General features: G+C 39.3%; 1 protein-coding gene across 1 annotated transcript in view; it reads right to left on the bottom strand.

The window, feature by feature from the left end:
* The window catches only part of LOC140205542 (serine/threonine-protein kinase BRSK2), a 1,025,607-nt gene that overhangs the window by 106,335 nt on the left and 894,353 nt on the right, over nt 1-24,919 (bottom strand). Inside the window, exons 9-15 of the mRNA XM_072273159.1 lie at nt 19,259-19,290; nt 17,701-17,865; nt 11,630-11,727; nt 9,494-9,644; nt 6,911-6,971; nt 5,864-6,071; nt 717-765 (exon numbers count right to left, since the gene is read on the bottom strand). Coding sequence (XP_072129260.1) covers nt 717-765; nt 5,864-6,071; nt 6,911-6,971; nt 9,494-9,644; nt 11,630-11,727; nt 17,701-17,865; nt 19,259-19,290 — 764 coding nt within the window. The remainder of the gene's footprint in view (nt 1-716; nt 766-5,863; nt 6,072-6,910; nt 6,972-9,493; nt 9,645-11,629; nt 11,728-17,700; nt 17,866-19,258; nt 19,291-24,919) is intronic.

Raw genomic sequence — 24,919 nt, 5'->3', positions numbered from 1 at the left:
ATGTTTGGGGGAATAATCATTTGCCAGAGCACTGGATATAGCGTCCCTGTTGGTTACTAAAACTGTACCATGGGATCTTCTACATTTCAAAGTGAAAATGTGACATCAGGGTCACACCACCTCTGATTTGTTAGGTCAAGGGAACGGAGTAGGTTCTGAAGCCAACTGGGTTATGGTTGACAATAATACAATGACTTCAGAGCTGCTAGCTCATCTTCAAAAGAGAAACCGACTTTATTAAGGAAAGAGATCTTGGTCTTATGAACAGAAAGCTGCAATAAACTCAGTGAAAATGCAGTCCTGTTGTCATTTTTACAAATTGTATGAACTGGTTAATACAGAAATTGGCAGTCCGCCAACCTAAATCTCTTTGCCTAACTGCTATGTTTCTGGGAATCTGCAGGTTTAGAAACCTCCCAAAGGTATAAAATACAAGAAAATAGCATTGCTCATGCCTGCCCTGCCTTCAATATGATAATAATTGACCTACCTCAGGTCACTAACTCAAGGTAACTTTACAGCTAGTCAAAGCACAAAATGTTAACTAGGAGAAGAGAGACCATAATACTGTAATTTCTAGACATTCTGTGGTAATTTATATCACCACAAAGAGGACAAAAACATGCTGAAAATGGTTTCTACGGTACTGTATATCTAAACTGTGGTCCATCATCGTTCATGCAGAGGTTTGAACTTCAGGACAGATAATTACTTACTCTGGGGAAGACTCTGGAGTTAGGCTCGACATCTCCTCTGGTGTAGGTACTGTAAGAAAGATTAGAAAAATAGGTTCAGATCATATGTGGAACTACCAACATATTAGTAGTTTTACACCTTCATGTGAAATGCTATCAAAAACTATAACATTTATTGAGCAAAGTTTTTATTATTTTAGCAGTTTCAATAATTGTTCAATATGTTTTGCTGTTGATTATGTCATAAATCAAATACAGAAAAATATAAAGAACATAATAACCAAAGATTGCCTTTAATAACATTTTTATGATTGTCAGAAAAATGTTAGAATTCATAACATCCGTGTTTCTTAACAGAATGGAGTTAAATTATTTATTAACTTTGGCTCCACTTTGACTTGGCGCTGAAAAGCGTGGCAGCACTTGAAAGCTGCGCCCAGCACATCCTCAGATCACATTGGCTGCTTATGCAAATGACACATTTCACTGTATGTTTGAATGCACATGAGATTAATAAATAAATTTAATCTGACCTAGTTGATAGATGCAGTGAAACGTGAGGCTTGAAAATTTCCATCTAATGAAAAAAAATTTTAGTTGCCTTTGAAAGTTGGGCCTTATTTGAACTGATGTGAGCAAAGGTGATCTAGAACACCAGCTCTTAATGCCACCATTATGAGGAACTTTAAAGGCCTCAGTTTCTGCAGTGATCTGAGGTGGTCGGAAAGTAAGAATAGATTAATTAAAAGTAGAGTGCCTCTTCAAATTAACTTTTTCACTTTTAATAAATGAGAGATCTCATGACTTACTCCAAAGAACTTTGGAAATTTTCAAATATCAGTGGTATAATTATTATAATGACGAGCTTGCCCGATGAAAGAAATGTAATATCCAGAGGCACCCTAAATGCTAGCACTATCTGAATTTGGATTTAAAGTTCTTAGATACTGAATACACTCACACCTGCATAACTTCTATTTTAATTAATTTAATTTGAAAATTAAACTAATCTGTATTATTCATATAAATTTTAAAAATTTGTATGAAAAGTAGCGAGAAAAAAATTAGTTTTTAGCTCCCACTTGTGCTTTTTACAACAGACTAAAATATTCGATTTCCCCTTTAACTCTTACATTGGTGCAATCTTGCAATAATAACACTTAGTCTAGCTCAAGAATGCATTTCAGACTTCTTTAGTCTTTCAACCACTGGGAAATGGGCATCATTAGCAAAACCATCTCTACTTGCCATTGCAAAAGTTGTGGTGAGTCACCTTCTTGAACCACTGCAGTCCTCTGCGTTAAGATACTTCCACAATGCTGATGGGGATTGAGCTTGAGAGTTTCGACACAACAATAATGAAAGATCAAAAATGTATTTGCCAAATCAGGAAAATGTGGAAATGAGAGTGGAAATCCCTCGTGCTGATGTTGGCATAGTTTGCAGTTTTGGAACTTCTGTCTGAGTAACTTTCTGGGGTTAGACCAATCAATGTCAGAGGGGCCAGTGCTGCGAAAAGGGCCACAGGATCTGCCATGTGAGGTCGGGGCATCACCAGTGGCCAATTGGGAATGCACAGTGATGAAGGTTGTCAGTACACAGCTCCCAAGAGTTCTGCAACAGGGAAGAGCATTTGCTGCATAACGGTAGATGTTGAACGTACACGGTAGGGGGATTATATACAATTGTGAACCTTCTTCTTGCTGCTCCTTTGTAATCCCAAAAGATCACAGGCAAAGGAGCAGAATTAGGCTATTCAGCCCATTGAATTTCTCCACCATTCATTCATGGGTGATTTATTTTCCCCCTCAAACCAATTCTCTTGCCTTCTCCCTGTAACCGGTGACGTCCTTACTAATCAGGAACCTTTCAACCTCCACTTTAAATATACCCAATGACTTGGCATCCACAACCAGCCGTGGCAATGAATTCCACTCATTCGCCACCCTCCAGCTAAAGAAATTTCTCTGTATCTCTGCTCTACAGGGACATCCTTGCATTCTGAGGGTGTGCGCTCTGGTCTTAGACTTCCTCACGCCTACTCTATCTAGGCCTTTCCAATATTCAGGAGGCTTCAGTACGATTCCCCACTCATTCTTTAAACTGCATCAAGTACAGGCCCAGAACTAGCAAATAATTCTCAAATGTTAATCCTTTCCTTCCTGGGGTCATTCTGTAGTAAACCTCCTCTGAACACTCTCCAATGTCAGCACATCGTTTCCTAGCTATGGGGCTCAAAATTGCTCACAATACTCCAAAAGTGGTCAGTCTAATACCCTGTAAAAGTCTCAAGCATCACATCTTTGCTTTTATATTCCAGTCCTCTCAAAATTAATGCTTTCCTCTTGAGATAAAATGAATTATTATCCAAAAGAAGTGCATTAATAATACATTCTGATAGAAATAATGTCATTGGGTATATGAAACTGTTGCAAAATACAAGAATACATGGCCTTGCATTATTATAAAAACATTATATAAACATATATAGTTTTTATAATGCCATGGGTGCCACAGTAACGTAACGGTTAGCGCGACGTTATTATAGTTTGGGGCATCGGAGGTTAGAGTTCAATCCCAGCATCCTCGGTAAGACGTCTCTGTGCATCCTCCCTGTGGAATGCATAGGATTTCTCTGGGTCCTCCAGTGTTGTCCCACATCCAAAGACAACTCTGGGTAGGTTAACTGGTCATTACAAATTGTCCTGTGATTAGAGTAGGGTTAAAATAGGTTGCTGGGCCGTGCGGCTCGAAGGGCCTGAAGAGCCCATTCTGCGCTGTGTCACTAAACAAATATACTGTGTAAATAAAAAAATAATATTTTGCATCAGTCTTCACTGATGCCAGAAATTCGAGTGTCAGGGGGCAGAAGTGAGTGTGGTTGCTATTACTAAGGAGAAGGTGCTTGGGAAGCTGAAAGGTCTGAAGGAACATGTCATCTGGATCAGATGGAATACCCCAGGGCTCTGAAAGAGACAGCTGAAGAGATTGTGGAGGCATTACTAATGATTTTTCAAGTATCACTAGACTTTGGCATGGTTCCGAAGGACAAGAAAATTGCAAATGTTACTCCATTCTTTAAGAAGGGAGGGAGGCCAAAGAGAAGAATTTATAGGCCTGACTTCAGTAGTTGGGAAGAAATTGGAGTCCATTATTAAAGATATGGTTTTGGGGTACTTTGAGGTGCATGATAAAGTAGGCCATAGTCAGCATGGTTTCCTTAAATCTTGCCTGACAAATCTGTTGGAATTCGTTGCGGAAATAACAGACAGGATAGACAAAAGAGAGTCAGTGCATGTTGCTTACTTGAATTTTCAGAAGGCCTTTGACAAGGTGCCGCTCATGAGGTTGCTTAACAAGATAAGAATTCATCATTACAGGAAAGATACTAGCATGGATAGACCATTGGCTGATTGGCTGTAGGCAAAGAGTTGGAATAAAGGGGGCCTATTCTGGTTGGCTGCCAGTGATTAATGATGCTCTGCAGGGGTTATTATTGGGATGGATTCTTTTCATGATATATGTCAATGATTATTCTTTCACCTCATGGCCTCAAAACTGAACTGTAGTCTATTGTTAAGGCAGATGCATTTTCTTCGTTCACAAACCTGACAACAAAGTCATGGCACTGTTTGCAAGGGAGGTAGGATTAAAACTGCACTATAACCTACCTCCCTAGCAAACATAACTATGACTTTCTTTAAAATTTTCTTCATTTCCAGCAGTTGCACTACAAAAACTCAGTGTGGTATCACAGTTATATCTTGTATGAAGATATTTGTCCTTTAGTGATTATTTTAATAATGCTTCCCATTGTTCAATTTTTTTTCAGTTAGATTCAAGACTAGAGTTATAAAATTACACCACAGAACAGAAACATCTAGTTCATGCCGGCCTATTTTTCTGCGTAGTGCCATCTATCTGCACCTGGACCATAGCCCTCCATACCTCTCTCATCCATGTCCCTATCCATAACTTCTCTTTAATGTTGCAATTGAAGCTTCATCTATCACTTTTGCTAGCAGCTCATTCTACACTCACACCACCCTCTAAGTAAAGAAGTTCACCCCTAAGTGTTTCACCTTTCACCTTAAACCTAAATCTCTATTTCCAGTCTCACCCAACCTGAGAGGAAAAAGTCTTCATGCATTCACCTATCAATACCCTTCCTAACATTGTATACCTCTATTAGATCTTCCACCTTTCTCCTGTGCTCCAGGGAATAAATTCCTAACCTATTCAAACTAACCCTGTAACTCAAGACCTCAATTCCAAGCATCCTCCATGTAATTTTTAGAAAATAAAGTATATATATATAGCACTAAAGCAATGGTTCCCGTTGTCTTCAAAAATCCATTAGAGCTTACTTACTTATTCCCATTACGCCACTGGTGTTCACGGCAGCAATGAAAGTCCACCATCTCTGGTGTAGTTCAGGGCTTTCTTCATCATGTTAGTAGCTTCCACTTGGTTTTCACTGCAGCCAGGCATGCAAGTCCCAGGTGGAGACTCAGGAACACCATCACATTCAGATGTAGAAGGATTCTTCATTGCTGTTTCCGTAACCATTTTTTTTTTAACCAGTCAGGGTTGTTGGCCCTGAGATGAACCCCTGACCCTGGAGGACTGATGGACCACCCCTAGTCTGTCCTCTACCCTTTGACCTGTTTGGCATAGGTGGCCTGACCAAGAGCAAAGCACAAAGCCCAGACTCCAGTCAACATAGCTCTCTGGGTCACTGAGGCATGCAAACCTCCAAACCACAACAAGGTTGTGGTCCTCTTGGAGGCCATTCCTACACCACCAGAAATCTGTCAACCTCATGATATCTGATGTTGTGTTTTAACGTTAAGAACTTTATTGAGCAACTGCCAGTATGACATTTCAAAATGCCCTTTACACATTGCTGGTAGGAGAGACAGAATCCTGAGTACCTAGTGATAAAAATGAAGGGACTATGTTCCCTCCAATCAGGTCTATCAGCATCTACAAACCTTGTGGCATCTGAAACTGAAAGCTGATAGGACTCAAATTCTCATCTTTAGCATCAGTTCAAAAAGCTATTTCACTCAGAAAAAAATCATACCATTCCTGGTTATGTCAGCAGGAAATGAAAATGCAACATTTTATTGAACTAACCCCAAAGACAGGGTTAGAAAAGAACCTACCTTGTAATTTCCTGCGATGAAACCGAGGTGAGCCAAGGAAACTGTTTTTGATTGAATTCAGCCGCGTCCTCCAAGGCATTCCTCCAATACTGGGGCTGGATGGTGGTGTTGGATTCGGAGTGCTCGCTGGACTCTCCTTGGGAGTATGGACTGGAGTGCCCTTTGGGGTGGGGAGGGGACTTCCCCTTGGGGAAGGGTGAGGGGTCACCTGTATTATAGGGATAGATTTGGTGTTTGGATCAGTACCGGGGATCAATCTGACAAGAGACAGGGGTGTAATCTGGACTGAAGGAACAAACATTTGGGTTGGTGATGTAACTGCGGTTTGCGGACTCTGTACGTTTTTAACAGGAGGATTCTGAGGGGGGGATGTTTCTGTTGTTACAACAGGAAGAGGATTAGATTTAGTGGTTTGCAAAGGTTTATCTGTGAGCTTACTCTTAGCAGGAAGAGTCTGTGTCTTTGGATTGGATTGAAACCTTATCTTTGGTTGAAGCACGTTGCTGGGCTTTGTTGTGTTTCTATGACAATGAGGAATCATGGGAGAGTGTGCTTTGGGACAGGAGCTTAGCTCGGGACTTTGGGGAGGAGCAAAAAACTTCCTGACAGGCTACACGGCGGACAGCATCATGCAGAGACAGTCAAAGGAGAAAAACATACAAGACATAGCATGGCACACAGACATAAATCAGGAGGGCGGGAGTGCAGAAAACAAAAATACGTGCCGTTAGCCGGTAAGCAACACGTCATAACCAAAAAGTGAGCATAAAGTACCATCAAATGTATAGGCATTCAAAATCATAAGTTTTACACCAGCAAATTAATAGGAAGAGAAGCAACACATTTTACTTAATATGTTTGATGAACTAAGACCAATAAAGAGCAAACACATAGCCAAAGCGGCAATAACTGTAACTCATAGCTAAAGGGTTCAACGAATCACTGCAGTTGTTACTTAGAGGTAAAAATCAAGACACACAAGCTGTAGTCAATGAAGTGCAGGACAATTGAAGGCCTTGAATGGAGGGTTTGGCCATTATTACTTACCCTCGGACTGCTGAGAGGGCTGGTGGAGAGGCCAGACGATGCTCCACTTATTGATCGTGATCTACACGGAGAAAAAGTACACTAGAATCAACTCAGCTTTTTGTAAAAGCTTAATTTCTTGAGAAAAATAAAGCAATGTTCACAATCATTACCCTTTCACATAAGGTGGATTTGATCTCTTGTCACCATCAAGACCCCATTCATCATTAAATTGCAGTGATTTTAAGTGCCACAAGGCATTAACCAAGTTAGAATACCATTTTCTTTCTCCCTCCAATTTGCTACCCTTCTCTCCGGATACTGCTTACACGCTTTCTGTCGTCCTGTTCTTCAGGCCTTCCTGTCCCAAGATAAGTTGTTCGAGACAGTTAACTTGTGTGGCTACTGAATTCTGTATGTATGGAAAGGGGAAATGTGTGTCCTACAATTGAAAATACATTATGTTCTCACTAATGTCCATTAATGCAGACCCTTCTCACTGAATTATAATCATCAGGGAAGACTCCAGCTGATTTCCATTCTCTCAATGGTATTGATCCCAATCATAGTACCTATACAAATGTCCCAAATGGAAGCAGACTGGTAACTAAACATTGGATCTTTGCATTCTGTAAAGCTTAGGCTTCCTGAGAAGTGCACTTACCAACTAAATCATCAGTGGGGCTTATCGCATTTCTTCAAATAATGAATTATTTTTCTAGCATCATACCCTTTGCACGTTATTTTTTTTAAAGACTAATGACAAATTGCAAAATGGGAGAGAACTAAAATGTGGCATTGCATTTAGCAAAAAATGTTAATAGTATTGGAGGCAGTTCAGAGATGATTCATTTGGATGAGGTCAGGAAATTTCTTAGGGGTGGATTGCTTGAATGGATTGTGTCAGTACACACTGGAGTTCAGAAGAATTAGAGGTGATCTTACTGAAAAATTTCATTTTGGACTTGTCAAAGAAAATGTGTCCCTTATGGGGGAGTCTTGGATAGAGGGCATGATCTCAAAATGAGAAGGAGACCACCAACAATAGATCTGAGGAAGAATTGATTTCTCCGAATAGGTTGAGTCTTTCGAATTCCTTGCCTTAGAAAGATGTGGTGGCTCAGTCCTTGAATAAATTTTTAATCAGAAAGGGAATTAATTGTTGTAATTGGAGGTGGGAAAATTGACTTGAAGAAAGATGATAATTATGATCGTATTGAATAGTGGAGCAGGCTTGAGAAGCTGGATGGCCTACTCTTGTTCCAATTTCTTACGGTCTCATGCTCTTATTTTAAGTCATACCTGTCAAACAGCACCTCCAGCCATAGATGCCAATGAGAAACAGTTCACTTTGCTACAAAATTAGCATAAAAATTTGCTGAATATTACTTTAGAATATTATCAATTATTCTAATTTTTAATCAGCAAACCATAGAGATTAATTACAGCATCCCACATGGAAGAAAAAAGAACATTAGGAGAGTCATACATGCAGATACATCAAGCACTTTTACACCCGTCATGGTATTCAAGGGAATGCCATGCAGCGACTTAGGGGAGGAAAACAGCAGAGATCAGGGCGTCAAAGCAAGGTAATTATTATCCAACAATATCTACGAGAATTGCTCAGGCTTTTAACAAATAAACAGAAAAAAGATTCGGAGGAAGAAAAAAGAGGGAAGGTGAAAACTACCCAAACCAGAGGATAATCAGTGTGCGCCAGAGAAAACTCTTTGCCATTCAGATGTGGGATGGAAACCTCCAGGGAGTGGGGAAGAAGAGAAAATATTTCAGCTATTTTAACAACCATGTGCACTTAAGGGCATCTAAAGCAGCTACCCACAGTGAGGGAGAAATCATGTGAAACACTTTTACTACCTTTCTTCTTTGTTGATTCTGGGATTGGCATCTGTGATATCCAAGCTTTTACTGAACATACTTTTACTACAGTAGGGACAGTAAAACAAAAAAAAAACAAAATTACATTGGTAAAGAATTTAAACAGGGGCTATTTTAAAACTAGATATATATAAATATTTCAAAAAAGAAAGCTTTTATATTACTATTGAGAGCTATTGACATTGAAACAAACATCTTGAGCATTTTAAGTATGTAAATCTTTCAGGCCTTGCAGGATACTACGATGAATTCTAATTGTTGGCTGCAGTGCACATTATTTCAAATATGTAGTAGAAAAAATAAGGTGAATGTTGAAATAAGATTAATATTGAAAATGGTGCAGATATGTATATCTGGCAAAAATGGATTTGAATGTGCAGCATGAAGGCATATTGTGATGTAAAAATGCACATCTTCCCTTGACACACATGATGTGCAGTCTGATCATTCTCAGGCAAACTCAGAAATCTCTGTACTGTACAACCGGCATTCAGGTTTGTTGCACACTCAAACAGAATGTCATCAAGCACAGGGCTATAGGTTGAATGGCAGCTCGAGGCCTTGTACTCTCTCATTCATCAGTGAGGCTTTCCATTCTCGGTGAAGTTAAAGAACTAACAGTGTAAAATTAAGAAAAGCCTATGATCATTCCCTTGGTTAGTTTGTGAAATAGTGTTCATGATTTGCTACAATACGACATTGTACCTCTGGCCGTGCTGTGCCATCTCTATAGCACGCCGAGCTGGAACTGGAGAGCCCCCGTCAGTCACGCTCAATACTTCCATCGATTTCCGTTCAGGTCGCCGCTTGCCATGCCGATTTAACATTGGTGAGTCTACTCTTTTTCTAGGTGGATCTTTCAAGACCCATGACAATTAAAAATTGCATATTAAAAAATCTTATCATTACTATTTGGTGCAACTTAGACTACCTTTCCAAAAAGAACATCAAAGTTGTTTAAACTTGAACAGTAAAGAATTAAGCCTAAAATACTAAATCACTGTGTCTATTAAATACTACTCAGCAAGAAACAAACACTTAATTGTATTTACAAACTATTTTAGTTTTAATCAGCCTTACTTCTTAATCTAAATGCGAGTTCTTTATTTTAAAGAGCTTTTAGTGTAAATCTTTAAGTAAGTTACAGTGTGTTCAACAAGGGGGAAAGATAGATGAAAGGAATAGATGGTATTGATGTCTGGTCTTTGCCTGCTGGAGGCATTGCTGTCAATGGTATAGATTTAGGATTGAGGAAGCTGCAGACTCAGTGGAGAAGAGATATCTTGGGGATGGGTGGGTGGAGTTGAATAGATTACACTGAAAATGACATGAATAACACAATTCTGGATAATTTCAAATTGTTGTAGGTTCAAACAAGTCAAAAGTCGAAGAAACAGACAATAGAAATAAGCCAAGGACAGATATTCAATAACTCATGTCAGACAACAATACCAAGGTTATGAACTGATGGCTTCGCTTCAAGCAGTTTCTCAGTATGGGACTGGTTGCCTAGGAAATAAATTAGCAGCTAAGATATTGGTTGCAGTCTCTGCAGGTGGAATTGTAGGGAATTTCTGCTCATATGATATTGCTGTTGATGAATGGATATTTCCAATGTTTGAGAACAAAATGAAATCTGTGAATTCTTCAGAACCTTTTTAAAAAAATTCAGCCAGTGGAGTATGATTTCGAAATGCAATTCATGGTGAAGAAAAGTTTATGTCTGCATTCCTGAATAAAGTTTTTTTTCAATGGAAAATGGTGCCCAGTGATGGTTAGTGTGTCCATCTAATCTGACAGTACATAGTTAAGCCAGTGACATTAAAATCTATGACCTTGGACAGTGACCTGAGATGACATCTTTTTCAGGGATGAAAGAGAGTTTAATAATTTTAGAGAAGAGACGGGAAATAACAGTATTGCTGCGGGTGTGACTTAGCAGACCGCTGTGAAATATCAAGATGAATTATGGAGGCAAGGAAGTTGAGAATTTAACGTGCAGTGGTAGGGGATTTTAGAGAAAATATTTTCCAGGAATGGACTGGAGGGTGAAACGCAAATTGAAAAAAAATACTCAGAAATCATTTCCTTCTTTCAAAATGAAGACATGTTGCTTAGAACTGAATCAATTTCTGGAATTTACGATCAAGTTTCTTGTAAGAATACTTGAATAGATTGGTATTTTTATGCATATGGCAATAAACAACTTTGACTTCAAATAGACTGATTTATCATTGAGTATGGGGAATATAAAAATAAAACTGATCTTTATTCCTCACTCGTTTCTAAAAGAAATCAACTCCACACCACTAGAAACCTTTGAAGCTTCATGAAAGAGCTAACTCTTCACACATGAACCCAAGCAGAGAACCTCATCAAGTTTTCCAATTGTGGAGGCTTCACACTAATCCCGTTCTCACTTTGATTCGCACAAGCCTCAGAGAGGCCGTTAGGTGGCAAACATGAGAAGAAACTCATTTTTAATGCTCCTGGTGCAAAGGACAAAAAAAAAGTTCAATTCATCTTGATTTATCATAATTCTGAATGAGATTAACAAACTCAGCATAAATCCAGGAATGAACCAGAGAACATGTTGGTCTTGTTAGAGATTCTGCTCAGATTGGCTGGGCACTTTCCCACTCATCCAGTGAAGCATCCATAAATATACATCATACATACATTGAAATGTTGTAACCTGGCAGTGAATGGGAAATATTTGGATAATTTGGAACACGGAAACGGACATCTTTAAGTATTTTTGTACAAAGCAACATCTGAAATGCCAAATGTCATCCTGTGCAGATCTTATCTGTAAAATTTACAGTTACCCAAGATACTCACCGATATCATTTTGAGGTGGCAGGTCTTCATCTTCATGGCTTGGATACCGCTCTTTCCGATCAAGAAGAAGAAAATAGATCATTTTTTCTTGATTTTCTCTGTGAGTCAGAAAACAAATCAAATCAGTGTGCACATATCTTTTCTTTACATTACACTATAATCTATCTGAGCATTGCACTAATATTATAAGACAGCTAATTTGGATCTCATATTTTAAACACCTATCCTAGCTCTAGTTTGTCTTCTGTATCTATAAAGAAGTCACTTTAAGATCCTATAACTTGTTAAGATGATAAATTACATTCATGTCCCAATTTGAATGTAACATGCTCTAATAAGCAGCTAAAATTGTAAAAAAAATAACTAAAGACCCACTTCGGAATTAGAAATGCACCAATCTGTACTCTAACATCGGAGTTGCCTCAGGTGAACATACTGTACCCCTCCCAGAAACAGGTTTCTTTTGAATAAGTTTAATTGAAGCATCAATACTCAAATATTATTTTAGCTGGACAGCCCGGAAATCCTGTTTAGTGGAAGACTGCTGAGCCTAATCTAGTGGAATCAGTTTCATAAGCTGATAGAAGTATCTTTTAAATAGCCATCCATCTGCAAACACCTAGGGTCTGAGTGTCGTTATGAATAGTGCAGTGTCAAGGCAGTTCTGAAATTCTAGTCTACCTTTGTTTTATTCTCTATGTCTGCACCTGCAATCCATTCACTTTTCACCCCCACTACCACACCAACTGTTCCCCTTTAGCAATTGATTACTTGGAAAATCACAAGCCAATCCATCGGAAAGGTGGATGAAAGGGGAAAATGTGTTTGACAAATATATTTGAGTTTTTGAGGATATAAATAACAGACATGACAAATGGAATGCAGTACATCTGGATTTCCAAAAGGAGTTTGATGCAGTGGTGTCGTTACTGTTCATTATGTTAGAGACAATTTGTTAGTATGGATAGAGGACTAGTAACTACCGAAAGCAGAGAATCAGGATAAGAAGGTCTTAGTGAGCTGAACAAGTGGCTCAGTGAGCTGAAGAAGTAAATTGCAATAGATGCCAGTGCTGGGGCCACAGTTATTTACAATCTATATTATAGGCATCCGCTAGTCTCGTGAGGCCATGGGTTTGCACCTTGGAAGGTTTCCAGGGCGCAGGCCTGAGCAAAGTTGTATGGAAGACCGGCAGTTGCCCATGCTGCAAGTCTCCCCTCTCCACGCCACTGATGTTGTCCAAGGGAAGGGCACTAGGGCTGATACAGCTTAGCACTGGTGTCATCGCACAGCAATCTGTGGTTAAGTGTGTTGCTCAACAACACTACACGCTGCCTCAGCTGAGGCTCGAACTAGCGACCTTCAGATCACTAGACCGACACCTTAACCACTTGGCCATGCACCAACACATCTATGTTATTCATTTATATAACACAAGAAATTCTGCAGATGACAGAATTCCTAGTGGAACTCAGCAGGTCAGGCAGCATCTATGAAGAGTTGGCCTGAAATGTCAACTGAAGGGACTGAGTACATTGTACCAACTTTGCTGTATGTTTTCAGGACACAAATATCTGTAAAGGATATAGATAGTTTAAGTAAGTGATCAAAAACTTGGCACATCAAGTACAATATAGTGAAATGCAAAGTTATCTATTTTGGTAGAAAGAATAACAAAAGCAAAATATTATTCAAAGACAACAGTGAGTGCTGTGAACAGGATGTCCTTATATCTGAAACAGCAGGTGGAAAGGCAGATGAGTTGTTAGCTTTAATAGGAAGGGGGATGAAGGACATAACTAAGGAAGTCATGATGTAATTATATAGAGCACTGGTAACATCATACTGGGGGAATGCATATAGCTGTTCTGTTTTTAAAGAGGTACTGTGGAATCAAAAAGAATTCAGAAGAACTCTGAGGATCAATGAGCATCAAAGGAGGCAAAAGGGATATGTCAGCAAAGTCAAAGATGGCTGCACTTGGCTTGCTCAGATGCTACAGTGAAACAGAACAGTATCTCACATTCTGCTTGTACTGTATAGCATACAGTCTAACAGTACAGACAATAAACCTTCCAATTTCAGATAACTCACATCCTGGAGTCCTCCTCTCACACACACTCGCCTGTCTACCTTGTTCTGTTTGCCCTTTGGCCACCTTTCCTATCTCCCCCCCCAGACCCTCTCAATCCTGATGTAGGATGATGGCCTGAAATGTGGACTTACATCTTTTGCCCCCACAGATGCTGATTGACCCACTGAGTTCTTCTAGTGTTTTGCTTTTCGTTCCAGATTCCGGCAGCTGCAGTCTCTTTTGTCTTCAGAGAGTTGAGACAGTTCAACCAAGATCTTATTAAATGACTCAAGGGACAGACTGTCATATTGCTGATCATGTTGCTAATGCTCCTATATTAATTTGTCTCATTACACCTCATCCTGGCTACAGGTTTTGATTCTACTTTGTTGGAAGAGTAGCCGTGTCCTTAAGTCAAGGACAGTAGTTCCACATATTAGAAGACAGCATGAGATCATGCACAGGCCTCAATGTCCACATACTGAATCTAAAGCCCAGTTAGTGCATATTCCTGAGTAGTGAACAAAGAGGCAGGTGGACTATTGAGATATCTGGAACTTTTGCATTAGGACCAGCTGCTTGCTAAGCAAGGAGGTTGCACTTTGCCAGTGGTTGTAACAGTGGCTTCTTTTTAGCTATAGCCTTCTTCAAGACTGATACAGGGAACATCAGTGCATTGCCCAGCCTGGAGTGCACAGTTCTAACAACCAGATTGCCAGTGTCGTCCTTACCAGAATAAGTTGTGTATTACTTTGCCAATGGATGCAGACAACCCATTTGAATGTGCCCTGGGATATGCAGCAGCAGCCACATGTACTTATATCAGTCACCATTACTTCAACTTTAAAACCTTTACTTCAGGTCCTGTGGCACTTTAATTTGCCGTTGCCTTCATGCTCTGACTGCTGTTTTTGGCCGCCTCTATTTCAAAGTGCGCACTAGATAACTAGCACCTGATATATTGAAAGCATTAGTTACAGTTGTCCACCTCAAAATGCACTTTCAGATGATTACCCTTTCTGCCTATACCTAGCCAGCAGATGCTGCTAATGGTTCTGCTGTTTCCACTTGCCATCTCCTCTAACTCTTTTTTTAGCTTTTTCATTGCCCCTTTTCTCTTGTTCCATTTCACTCGCTTGATCTTCAGCATAGTTCTTCCTTCCAACACCATTCCCCAATATCTCTGACTATACTGCACACTTCTTTATAAGCTGTGAAAGTTTCTCTAGATAGTAATGCCATGGACCTGAAAAATTGGTTCTCTATTCACAGGCCATTTCATGTGCATTTCCAAAACCTGTTCTACTTTTTCTAGGTTTTTTTTTTAACTAGGGACTGGGCCAAGGAGGATCAGGGTAAAGAGAAGATCTCCAAGAAATCTTGGTGATGAAGGGTTTCTCAGTTAACTCAGTTTCTCAGGTAACTCAGTTCTACACTGATGCTTCCTAATCTGTTGAGTATTTCTGGCATTTTCAGTTTTTATTGTAGATGATTTTAAGGAATCCACTAGAAGTACTTTACAGTTAGCCTCAGCAAACTTGGCTCAAGTACAGACTGTGAGTATGTAATTCTCCATTTCACTTGTACTCATTCCATGCACTCGCTTACTATTGGCTAAAAATACGTTCTGCTAAACACATGTACTCCAGGTGGCTGTGTCTCCTTCTGTTGGTGCCCCCCTTGTGTGTGTTCCTGCCTTGCAACACAAACGTCCCTCCCTCTCCACTTGAATTGGAATTTGTAGCATTCAGATTCTGCAGCTTCTTTGCATGTGCAAGTTCATTCATTCCAAATCAACTGAAACAATTGTGTGTGTGTGTGTGTGTGTGTTTGTGTGTATGTATGTGTCTGTTTTTGAGAGAGAGAGAAAGAAAAAAGAGATAGTGAGAGTGAGAGAGATGGAGAATTAGAGAGACAAAGGAAAGAGAGAGAGAGTGAGAGAGATGGAGAGAATTAGAGAGAGAGAGTGATGGAGGGAATTAGAGAGAGAAAGATAGAGAGAATGGAGAGAATTAGAGAGATAGAGATCGAGTTAGAGATAGAGCATATGTGCACAGTACAAACTAGCAGGATAGGCATGAGCATATTTTTCTTTAGGTGGAAGAGGTCTCGTCAGGGATCTATTGAAATTTTATAACTCAGGAAGGGTCCCCAGGAAATGAAAGTGTTAAGTATTTTAAATCTCTTTAATCAACTGAGTAGTAGCAATTCAATTATGCTCTGGTAATGATATCTGACAGTTTTTACTCATACTTCACAAATGACCAAGATTATACAAGATGAGTACACTTAGTGGCTGTGTGCCATTGCTAAAATCACTGAATTATTCTTTCTTCAAGTTGTCATATTTATGATGAAAATAAAAATTTCATACTGAGTATTAAGTTAGAAATAGATTTTCTTTTTAAATGCACTGCTACACGCGTGCACCGTAAAATTTCAAACAGCATAATAATGGGCTATTAAAAAGGCAAAATAATGAGCTGTGCGGACCACTGTGCTGGTTAGTAATTGTCCCATGCTTGAGACGACAAATGTGAGATGTCTTGGGGATGTTTTGTTCAAAGCTTTTATGTTTGGAATAGGCCTATATTATATTGAATGTATTCAGAATAAATTTCTACATTAAATGTCTGAAAGAGTTTACTATTAAAAGCATATTTCTTTAGTTCAGCAGTCAGCCTTCCATGAACAACAGAGCAATCCTTGTAACAGGCAGAAGGGTAAGATGATGTCAAAATCGCTGGAAAAATTACTACTTCACAGCTCTTTGACTACTGCATGTCCTGAGCAATCTACAGACATATTAAATAGCAGTTATAATAGAGGCCTGTGTTTTTTAATATTAACTCTGAATGCAGATTTTACTTATAAAGAAGATCAGACTACCACCCAGAGGGTGATGAACATCCACATATCTGCCCTTTCACTACCCACATCCCACCTCCAATCTCCACTAGAAATGAAATTACCATGATCTTGAACCTCTTTAGGCTGCAAAGACCTGAGAATTGGAAAGAGATTTGTTCGAGGCTTGATGCTTACTGATTGTCACTTCATTTTTGACTCCTTAATTTGAATGCTTCTGATGCTGGGGTCAACCTGGTGTTTCTAGACTGCTTAACTCATTCCTTACATGAGGGAATCTAAGTTGAGGACATGAATGGAAATGTGGCTAGTCTGGTGGAGTATGTTTTGGTGATGGGGGGCAAGAAGTTTTGAGACAGAAATTGAAGCATGGAAAGAGTAATTCAAGATACAAAATGTCAATCCTATGCTCGTCATTGCATCCAGTACTTCCTCTATAAATTGGTAGGGTGTTACTTTGTCACTACACAGAAGTCAATTAATTGACCTCCCAATGGGTCTTAGGGATCCTTGCGGAAGCTGGAACAACCAGAGGAACCCCATGCAGTCACAGGGAGAACTTGCAAACTCCAAAAGACTCTACCAAAGGTCAGGATTGAAGTTGGGCGACTGTAGCTGCAAGGCAACAGCTCTGCTGGTGGCACCACTGTACTGCTGATCAATTGTTCCAGGAAATACCTTAAGCTGGTGTTGCCTGACAAATACCCCTTTAATTTAGCACTACTGGCTCAGGAGAATTATATCGCAGGATCTCTCTGTGACATCCACAAACAGCTTGCCTTGGGTTCAGTACTTCTTATTGAGAAAATCAAGCTCTTTAATTCTTTCCAGAATGTGATGGACTAGTAACATATTGCGGTTGTTTCCCTACTCATATCCCACCTTTATCCTCACAGAATACCCCTTCACCAGCTGCCAGTATGTCCATAATTGGTAAAATTATTGCTGAATAAGTAACGATTTCTGCAAATCGTGGTTTCAGTCTTATAAATAAAAAATTATAGCATGGTACATTAGTACCATCAAGAAGTTCAGAGTTCAAAGTAAATTTATTATCAGAATACAATACTGAGATTCATTTTCTTGAGAACATACACAGTAAATCCAAGAAAAACAAAATAATACTTACTCATCTGACACCAAATCTTGCATAAGCTTGTTTTTATCTCTAAAACAACCCAGTGAGTGCATGCTGTCCAGGACATCTGGATCAATGTCCTCCAGTGATGGAAGTGAACGTATCTGCACCTTCCTTAGAACAGGCTGCTCCGGTTCCGGTTCATTCTTTCCCCCGCTGTAAGAACATAAAAACCCAAAATTCCAACTCTATAAATTAAATGCAGGATTTTGGCAAGTGGAGTTAGTTTCAACGCTTCAAAGTGTTCTCATTAATTTCTTTGCCTGGTAAAACTTCCCTTCTTCGATTCAATGTCACTTAGTTTCAGCAAAACACCAGCAAAAGGGTCTCTAAAGGAGAGGAAAATTAGTAACTTACTGATTGCACTATGGAGTACACACACAAAGTTGTCCAAACCAATGCCAATTAGGCAATTAAAGGAGAAACCCAAGCTTCTCATTTACAGCTGAATTAAACTTGGAGGTTTGCAAAATGTTCTGACTCACTTTGTTCAGCTAATTGGCTTGGAACAATGGTGCTAACCCTTAAATTTAGTGATGGAGAATGTGTAATTCTGTTCCATTTGGATGAGAAATATGTTTTCTAATTATGAAATTTTACAATAGAGAAGGAAAATAAAAGCAGCTCAAGATTCACCTCATATTTGGATGTAGTTTGGTCTGCTCTTGTGCCTGAGAGTGACAGATGTCTCTCCCACTTTGGAAATTAATAACTACCATGGTCACGCAAGAGCACATTCATGTCTCTTCCTATTCCATAGAGCACCTTGAGGATAATTTACACTCTGGTTCATTCATGCTCAGGATTTACGACTGTTAAAATAGTTTATCTTTGGTTAAGTGTTCTGTTAGTGTTTGGTCCAAATGGAGCATGTAGTCCCAAAACTTCAAAGTCCAAACAGTAATGTAGAAGATCAAGGGGTAAGGCAAGATACGGCAATTGGCTTGAGCTACCTTGGAACTCTTGCTGGACCCCTTGACTGATTTCCAGGTACTTAGGCTCAGCCACTGACATTAGCAATAGCAACACACTAACTACCTTATCAACTAATAAGCGGTCTGCTTCATCTGAAGAGAAAACTAAATATTAGTGAAGTAGCATTTAAAATCTGAGAGAAAGCAGAGTCATTAAATGTAACCACCCCACCCCCCCACCAATCATACTAGCTATCTGAGACTGACCAACAAAGTACAGACTAGAAATGTATTCAAGGATCCTGAAAGATTGCGATGTTTCACTTGGGCTCTGCAGTTACTTGCTGAGCCATTAGGAAAACCATGCTTTCTTACTTTAATGATGTTTCAAGCAAAATTCTCATGCGTCAAAAATGTCCAAGAAAACTGAATATCAAAAAGAATGAAGTCCATGATGTAAGTTCAAAGGCTGCCAAGCTATATTATTCCATTAGACTTTAATATAGCAGCAATGTCACAGATGATTTGTGATATTTTAGGAAAATCTAGCAGGTTGTATTTGGCAGAAGGAATAAAAGGGGCAGAAGCAAAATAAAGATGTTAATAAATGTAGCCAAACTAATAGTTGTACTTACATATACCAAGAATGTTTTTGGATCTGGTCTAGCTGTAAAGGAAAATAAATTGAGTAATATATTACCTAATGACAAGGAGTATGAAGAATCTTACTCTATATAAATATTTTAATAGAAAATTCTCTTGCAACATTGTAATATAACTTTTATATCAAACTATTTTTCAATAACTAAAGCTCTGACCTCTACAATTTCATTAGGCTTTCACTTGATATGATAGATACCACAAGAAATGTTTTATAAACTAATTTAACAGATAGGATGCCATTTTGAACTTGTCCTGTACTGTTCTATATTTAATACACTCACTCCATGGCCAGAGGCACCATGAATTTTCTTCCTTCACTGTGAACACAATAGACTCTCAACATTTTGTAATAATGTAAGGACTGCATTTGCATATTTAAGTGCCATTCTTTCATATATAAACAACACTCACTTAAAAATTATTTCAATCCTTTTAATCCTTCCTGGTAATTAGAACCAGCAGATAAGTATGAGTAAATACAGGAACATTTGATTCAGACATTTTTGTACAGAATAAATTTTTACCACACCATATACTGAGCAAATACAGAGTAAGACAATGAAAAAGACATGTATGGAATCTTGTTTCTGCAGAACTAATGCTTCAAGGACCACAATTCCAACATGCCAGCCAAACAAAAGGTGCTTTCTGAACAGCTGTGAATAAGCAATTGGCGCTTCTTTTTGAAGGATCGTACAAAATAATTGCTGCAACTAAAAGCTGTTTATGCTGCTCCGCGATGTTATCAGCTCACACTGATTTGGAATATTAGTTTTGCCACTTGTTCTTACATTCTATTTCACCCACTTACTTCACTGGGAAAATAACACTCTGACTATTTGTTTAGATGATGTCCTGTGGCCCAAATGATGGCCAGCATACTTCGTTAAACACATTTTTACCCATGAGGAGACATGCACTCAACTGACATCATTCAAACTCAAAAGATGAATGAACACAAACAACACTTGAAAGGTAGACTTGCATTTATCATGGCAACTTATCACATCTATCTGAAATATCTCAGAAGAGTTTTTAATACTGACACTGATAATATTTCTCAGCAATTTCATTGTATGAATAAAATAACTTTCAATAAGGAAACCTGACATTATGCACATTAACAATATTTATCTTTCCTGTTACATTTATATGACATGGATCAGAACAACACATCACCCAGCCTATTCATTATATCTGCTGCCAGGCGCACATTAATGGTTTCCTCAAAGCAGTATACTGTTTAGGTTGTAAGAAACACGCTGTTCTGTTAGGTCGGAGAATCAAAAAGGGTAAATTAAATAGAGATTGTAAGTAATTATATTTAAGAAAGGATGTACTATCAGAATCATGTTTATTATCACTGACTTGTCATGAAATGTGTTGTTTTGCAGCAGCAGTAGAGTGCAAGATATAAATATTACCAGAAGTTAGAAAATATTCATGGGTTCATGGACCATTCAGGAATCTTAAGGCAGAGGGAAAGAAGCTGTTCTTAAAACATTGAGTGTGGGTCTTCACACTCCTGAGCTTCCTCCCTGATGGTAGTAACAGGAATTGGGCATGTCCCTGATGCGGAGGGTCGTCAATGATGGCTGCAGCCTTCTTGAGGAATTGCCTCCTGAAGATGTCCTTGATGGAAGGACGGCTGTGCCCGTGACGGAGTCGGCTGAGTCCAAGACACTCTGCAGCCTCTTGTGATCTTGTGCACTGGAGGCCCCATACCAGGCTGTGATTGAATCAGTTCGAAAACTCTCCACCGCACATCTGTAGAAATGTGCAAATGTTTTTGGTGACCTACCAAATCTCCTCAAACTCCTAATGAAGTAGAACCACAGGTATGCTTTCTTCATGATTGCATCAATGTGTTGGGCCCAGGACAAACCCTTTGAAATATTGATGCTCAGGAACTTGAAGCTGCTCACTCTTTCCATCACTGACCTGTCAATGATTGGTGTTCGTTCTCCTGACTTCCCCTTCCAAAAGTCTACACTCAATTCCTTGGCTTTGTTCACAATGTATGCCGGGCTGTTGTAGTATCAGTCAACCAGCCAATCCATCTCATTCCTGTCCACCTCCCCATTGCCATCTGAGATCCTGCTGATATCGGTGAATTTATGGATGGCATTTGAGCTGTGCCTCACCACACAACCAAGAGTAGAGCAGGGGACTCGGCATGAATCCTTTATCAGAATAGTTCAAAGAACAAGATTAAACAGAAAGCAATGCTGGTCTCCTTGACGTAAAGGTTGAGAGCAGATTTGATACACTTCCACAAGATGACGGACATGGTAAATAAAAAAATGTTCCCATTAGAGGATCCAGATTTAATGTGATCGGCAAAAGATTGGAGGTGTAGTATAGATTTTGCTTAAAACTCTAAAACAAGTTACATGGTCTGTAATTGACTGCCTCAAGTCAGTGGATACAGAGATGTTCACCCCTTCAAAGAAAATGGAAAAAGAAATAGCCATTTCATGGGAGAAAATGTGCCATTTTAGCCCATCTGGTTTACTTATGTCTCCAGACCTAACAATTTAGTTGATTTTAAATAGCACAGCAAGCCATTCAGTTGTAACATAACCAGTAAACTGAAACAGAGAAAAAATAACATCAGATGATTCATTCAGCATCGACCTGGACCATATTTATAGAAACAGGAAATTCATCTTTACAAAGTCTTCATTACAAATAGATTGTGTCTGGTACCTAAACTGGGGGAACTATCAAATAGACTTGTCAAATAACAGTTTAATATGATGGTGCTGTGTCCTTAAAGGTTGCTTTTTGACCAGAGCATACAGAAGGCTTAAGACTCCGATTGAACATGACTCACAATATACTTTGTTATGAGCTTGCCTGTCAACCTGTGCTGCACTTTCTCAGTAGCTGTTGCACTTTATTCTGCATTCTGTTATTGCTTTACCTTGTACTACCTCAGTGCACTGTTTGATGACTTTATCTGTATGAGCAGTAATGCAAGACAAACTTCTCATTGTACCTCAGCACATGTGATGATAATAAGCAAATCCCAGTTCCAATTCCAGCTGTAGTATTAAAATTAATTTCTAATGACAGCCAAGCAAATAGTTATTTTTAAGATATTGGAGCGAAGCAATTTGTGATGCAGGGCAGTATACTGTGCAATAGTTGATGCTGTTGCCTTACTGCACTAGGGACCCAGATTCAATCCTGACCTCAAATGCTACCTGTGCAGAGCTTGCATGTCTTTCAGTGACTGTGTCAGTTCTCTCCTGTGTGATCTGGTTTCTTCCATCTTCTCAAAGTCACACTGGTAGTTACTATAAGTACTATTTTCGGCCGTTTAATGGCAAAAACAAATTTAAGAAGTGGTGGTGAGCATATACCAGAGACGGTAAGTTGCAGTGGTATACAGATGTAAGGAAAAGGGGCCTGAGACTAAAGGGATTCCTCCCTATGGGTAAATGTGGTCACAGTGAGTTGAACAGCCTCCTATTGTGTGATTCTCATATCATTTAAGGAACAAAGGTACAGCATTACAGCAGATTTGGAAAAGAAATAATAAATATAATCAAACAATTAATAAGCCATGACTGTGAGAACATAACAATTCTCAATGGTAATAATACACTGCTAGAAATATAAGTATATATTTTGTTGACATTAGGCAGGAACTAACAAAGATTGATTGGGAAAGGCTGTTAGTAGGTAAAGGGATAACAGATAAATGGGAAGTTTTTGAGTGAGATAGGGAGAGTTCAGGGCCAGCACACTCCTTTTAGAGTGAAGGACAAGGCCGACAGGATTATAGAACTCTGTTTAAAAAAGGATATTGAGGATCTGATCCAGAAACTGGAGGCATATATCAGGTATATGACCAAATTGGATCCAGCAAAGCTCTTGAGGACTATAAGCAATGTAGGAGTACACTAAAGGAGGAAATCGGCAGGTAAAACAGGGATGTGAGATATCCTTGGGAGATAGGGTAAAGGGGAATGCTAAAAGGAGAAAATGGGTCTCCTATTTTCAGTGTGGTTAGTCATAGTCATAGTTGTAGTCATACTTTATTGATCCTGGGAAAAATTGGTTTTCGTTACAGTTGCACCATAAATAATTAAATAGTAATAAAACCATAAATAGTTAAATAGTAATACGTAAATTATGCCAGGAAATAAGTCCAGGACCAGCCTATTGGCTCAGGGTGTCTGACCCTCCAAGGGAGGAGTTGTAAAGTTTGATGGCCACAGGCAGGAATGACTTCCTATGACGCTCTGTGTTGCATCTCGGTGGAATGAGTCTCTGGCTGAATGTACTCCTGTGCCCAACCTAGGTACATTATGTAGTGGATGGCAGACATTGTCCAAGATGGCATGCAACTTGGACAGCATCCTCTTTTCAGACACCACTGTCAGAGAGTCCAGTTCCATCCCCACAACATCACATATTATGAAAGAGGAGGTACTGGCAGTCTTGACGTAGGGAAGGTGAATAAATCCCTGGGGCCTGACCAAGTGTTCCGTATGACATTATGGATAGGAAGATTGTTGGGACCCTTGCAAGGACTTTTGTATCTTCCTTAGTCACAGCAATAGCGAATAGTCAGCAAAATAGATAGTGAAATATGCTAATAGTCAGCAAAAGAAGATGGGGAGAGTTCAGGGTCACCATGCTCCCGTCAGAGTGAAGGACAAGGCTGGCAGAATGACAGAACATTGGATGACATGGAATATTGAACTCCCGCCAGGAAAAAAAAGGAGTCATACGTGTATATCATATATGGGGAGTTAAAATCAAGTGAGTTCCTTATAAAAATAAGGAACCAAAGGGGCCAGTGAGGAAGGACAATAGGAATGAAAAAAATGGACATGAGATATCCTTGGCAGGGAAGGTAACGTCAAATCTATAAAGATTCCATGCATATTAAGAACAAAAGAGTAACGAGGAAGAGTATCAGTCTCCTTAAGGATCAGTGCAGTCCTCTATGTGGGGAGCCACAGGGGAATGCCAAAGTCATAGTGAACACTTCCTGACAATATTTACTGTGAATGGAAGCTAAGAAATTCAGGGAAATGATGTCCTCAAACGCATCACTGCTATGAATTAATATTCAACATTACAATGTTGGCAATCTTGAGGTGCATAAACATGGATAAATCACTGGGACCTTAGCTTATGACTTATGGAAAGCAAGAGAAGAAGTTGTTGGGGCCTTGACAGAGACTTGTGTATCTTCCTTAGCCAAGGTACTGGAAGATTAGAATATACGTAGCTAATGATTTGCCTAAATCTGAGAAGGTCTGCAAGCCCAAGCCAGGGATATACAGTCCAGTGAGCCTAATATCAGTGGTGGGTAAGCTACTGGTGGGATTTCTGAAAGACAGGATCTATCTTCATTTGGAAAGGCAAGGACTGAAGTCAGAATGACTTTGTGTGGGAAGTCCTGAAATCACAAATTTAAGTGAATTTTCTGAAGAGGTGACCAAGAGTATTGACGAGGGCAGATGTTGTCTACATTAACTTTAGCAAGGCTTTTGACAAGAAAGGTGTCTGGAAGGTTAGATCACAAGGGATTCAGGATGAGCTCCCTCGTACGATACAAAATATGCTTGGTGGTAGGAATCAGAAGATAGTAATGGAAAACAGTTTTGCAG

Source organism: Mobula birostris, chromosome 11 (genome assembly GCF_030028105.1).
Source record: "Mobula birostris isolate sMobBir1 chromosome 11, sMobBir1.hap1, whole genome shotgun sequence".
Classification (NCBI taxonomy): domain Eukaryota; kingdom Metazoa; phylum Chordata; class Chondrichthyes; order Myliobatiformes; family Myliobatidae; genus Mobula; species Mobula birostris.
The sequence above is the reverse complement of the archived record's forward strand: the minus strand, read 5'-3'. Positions and strand labels throughout refer to the sequence as shown.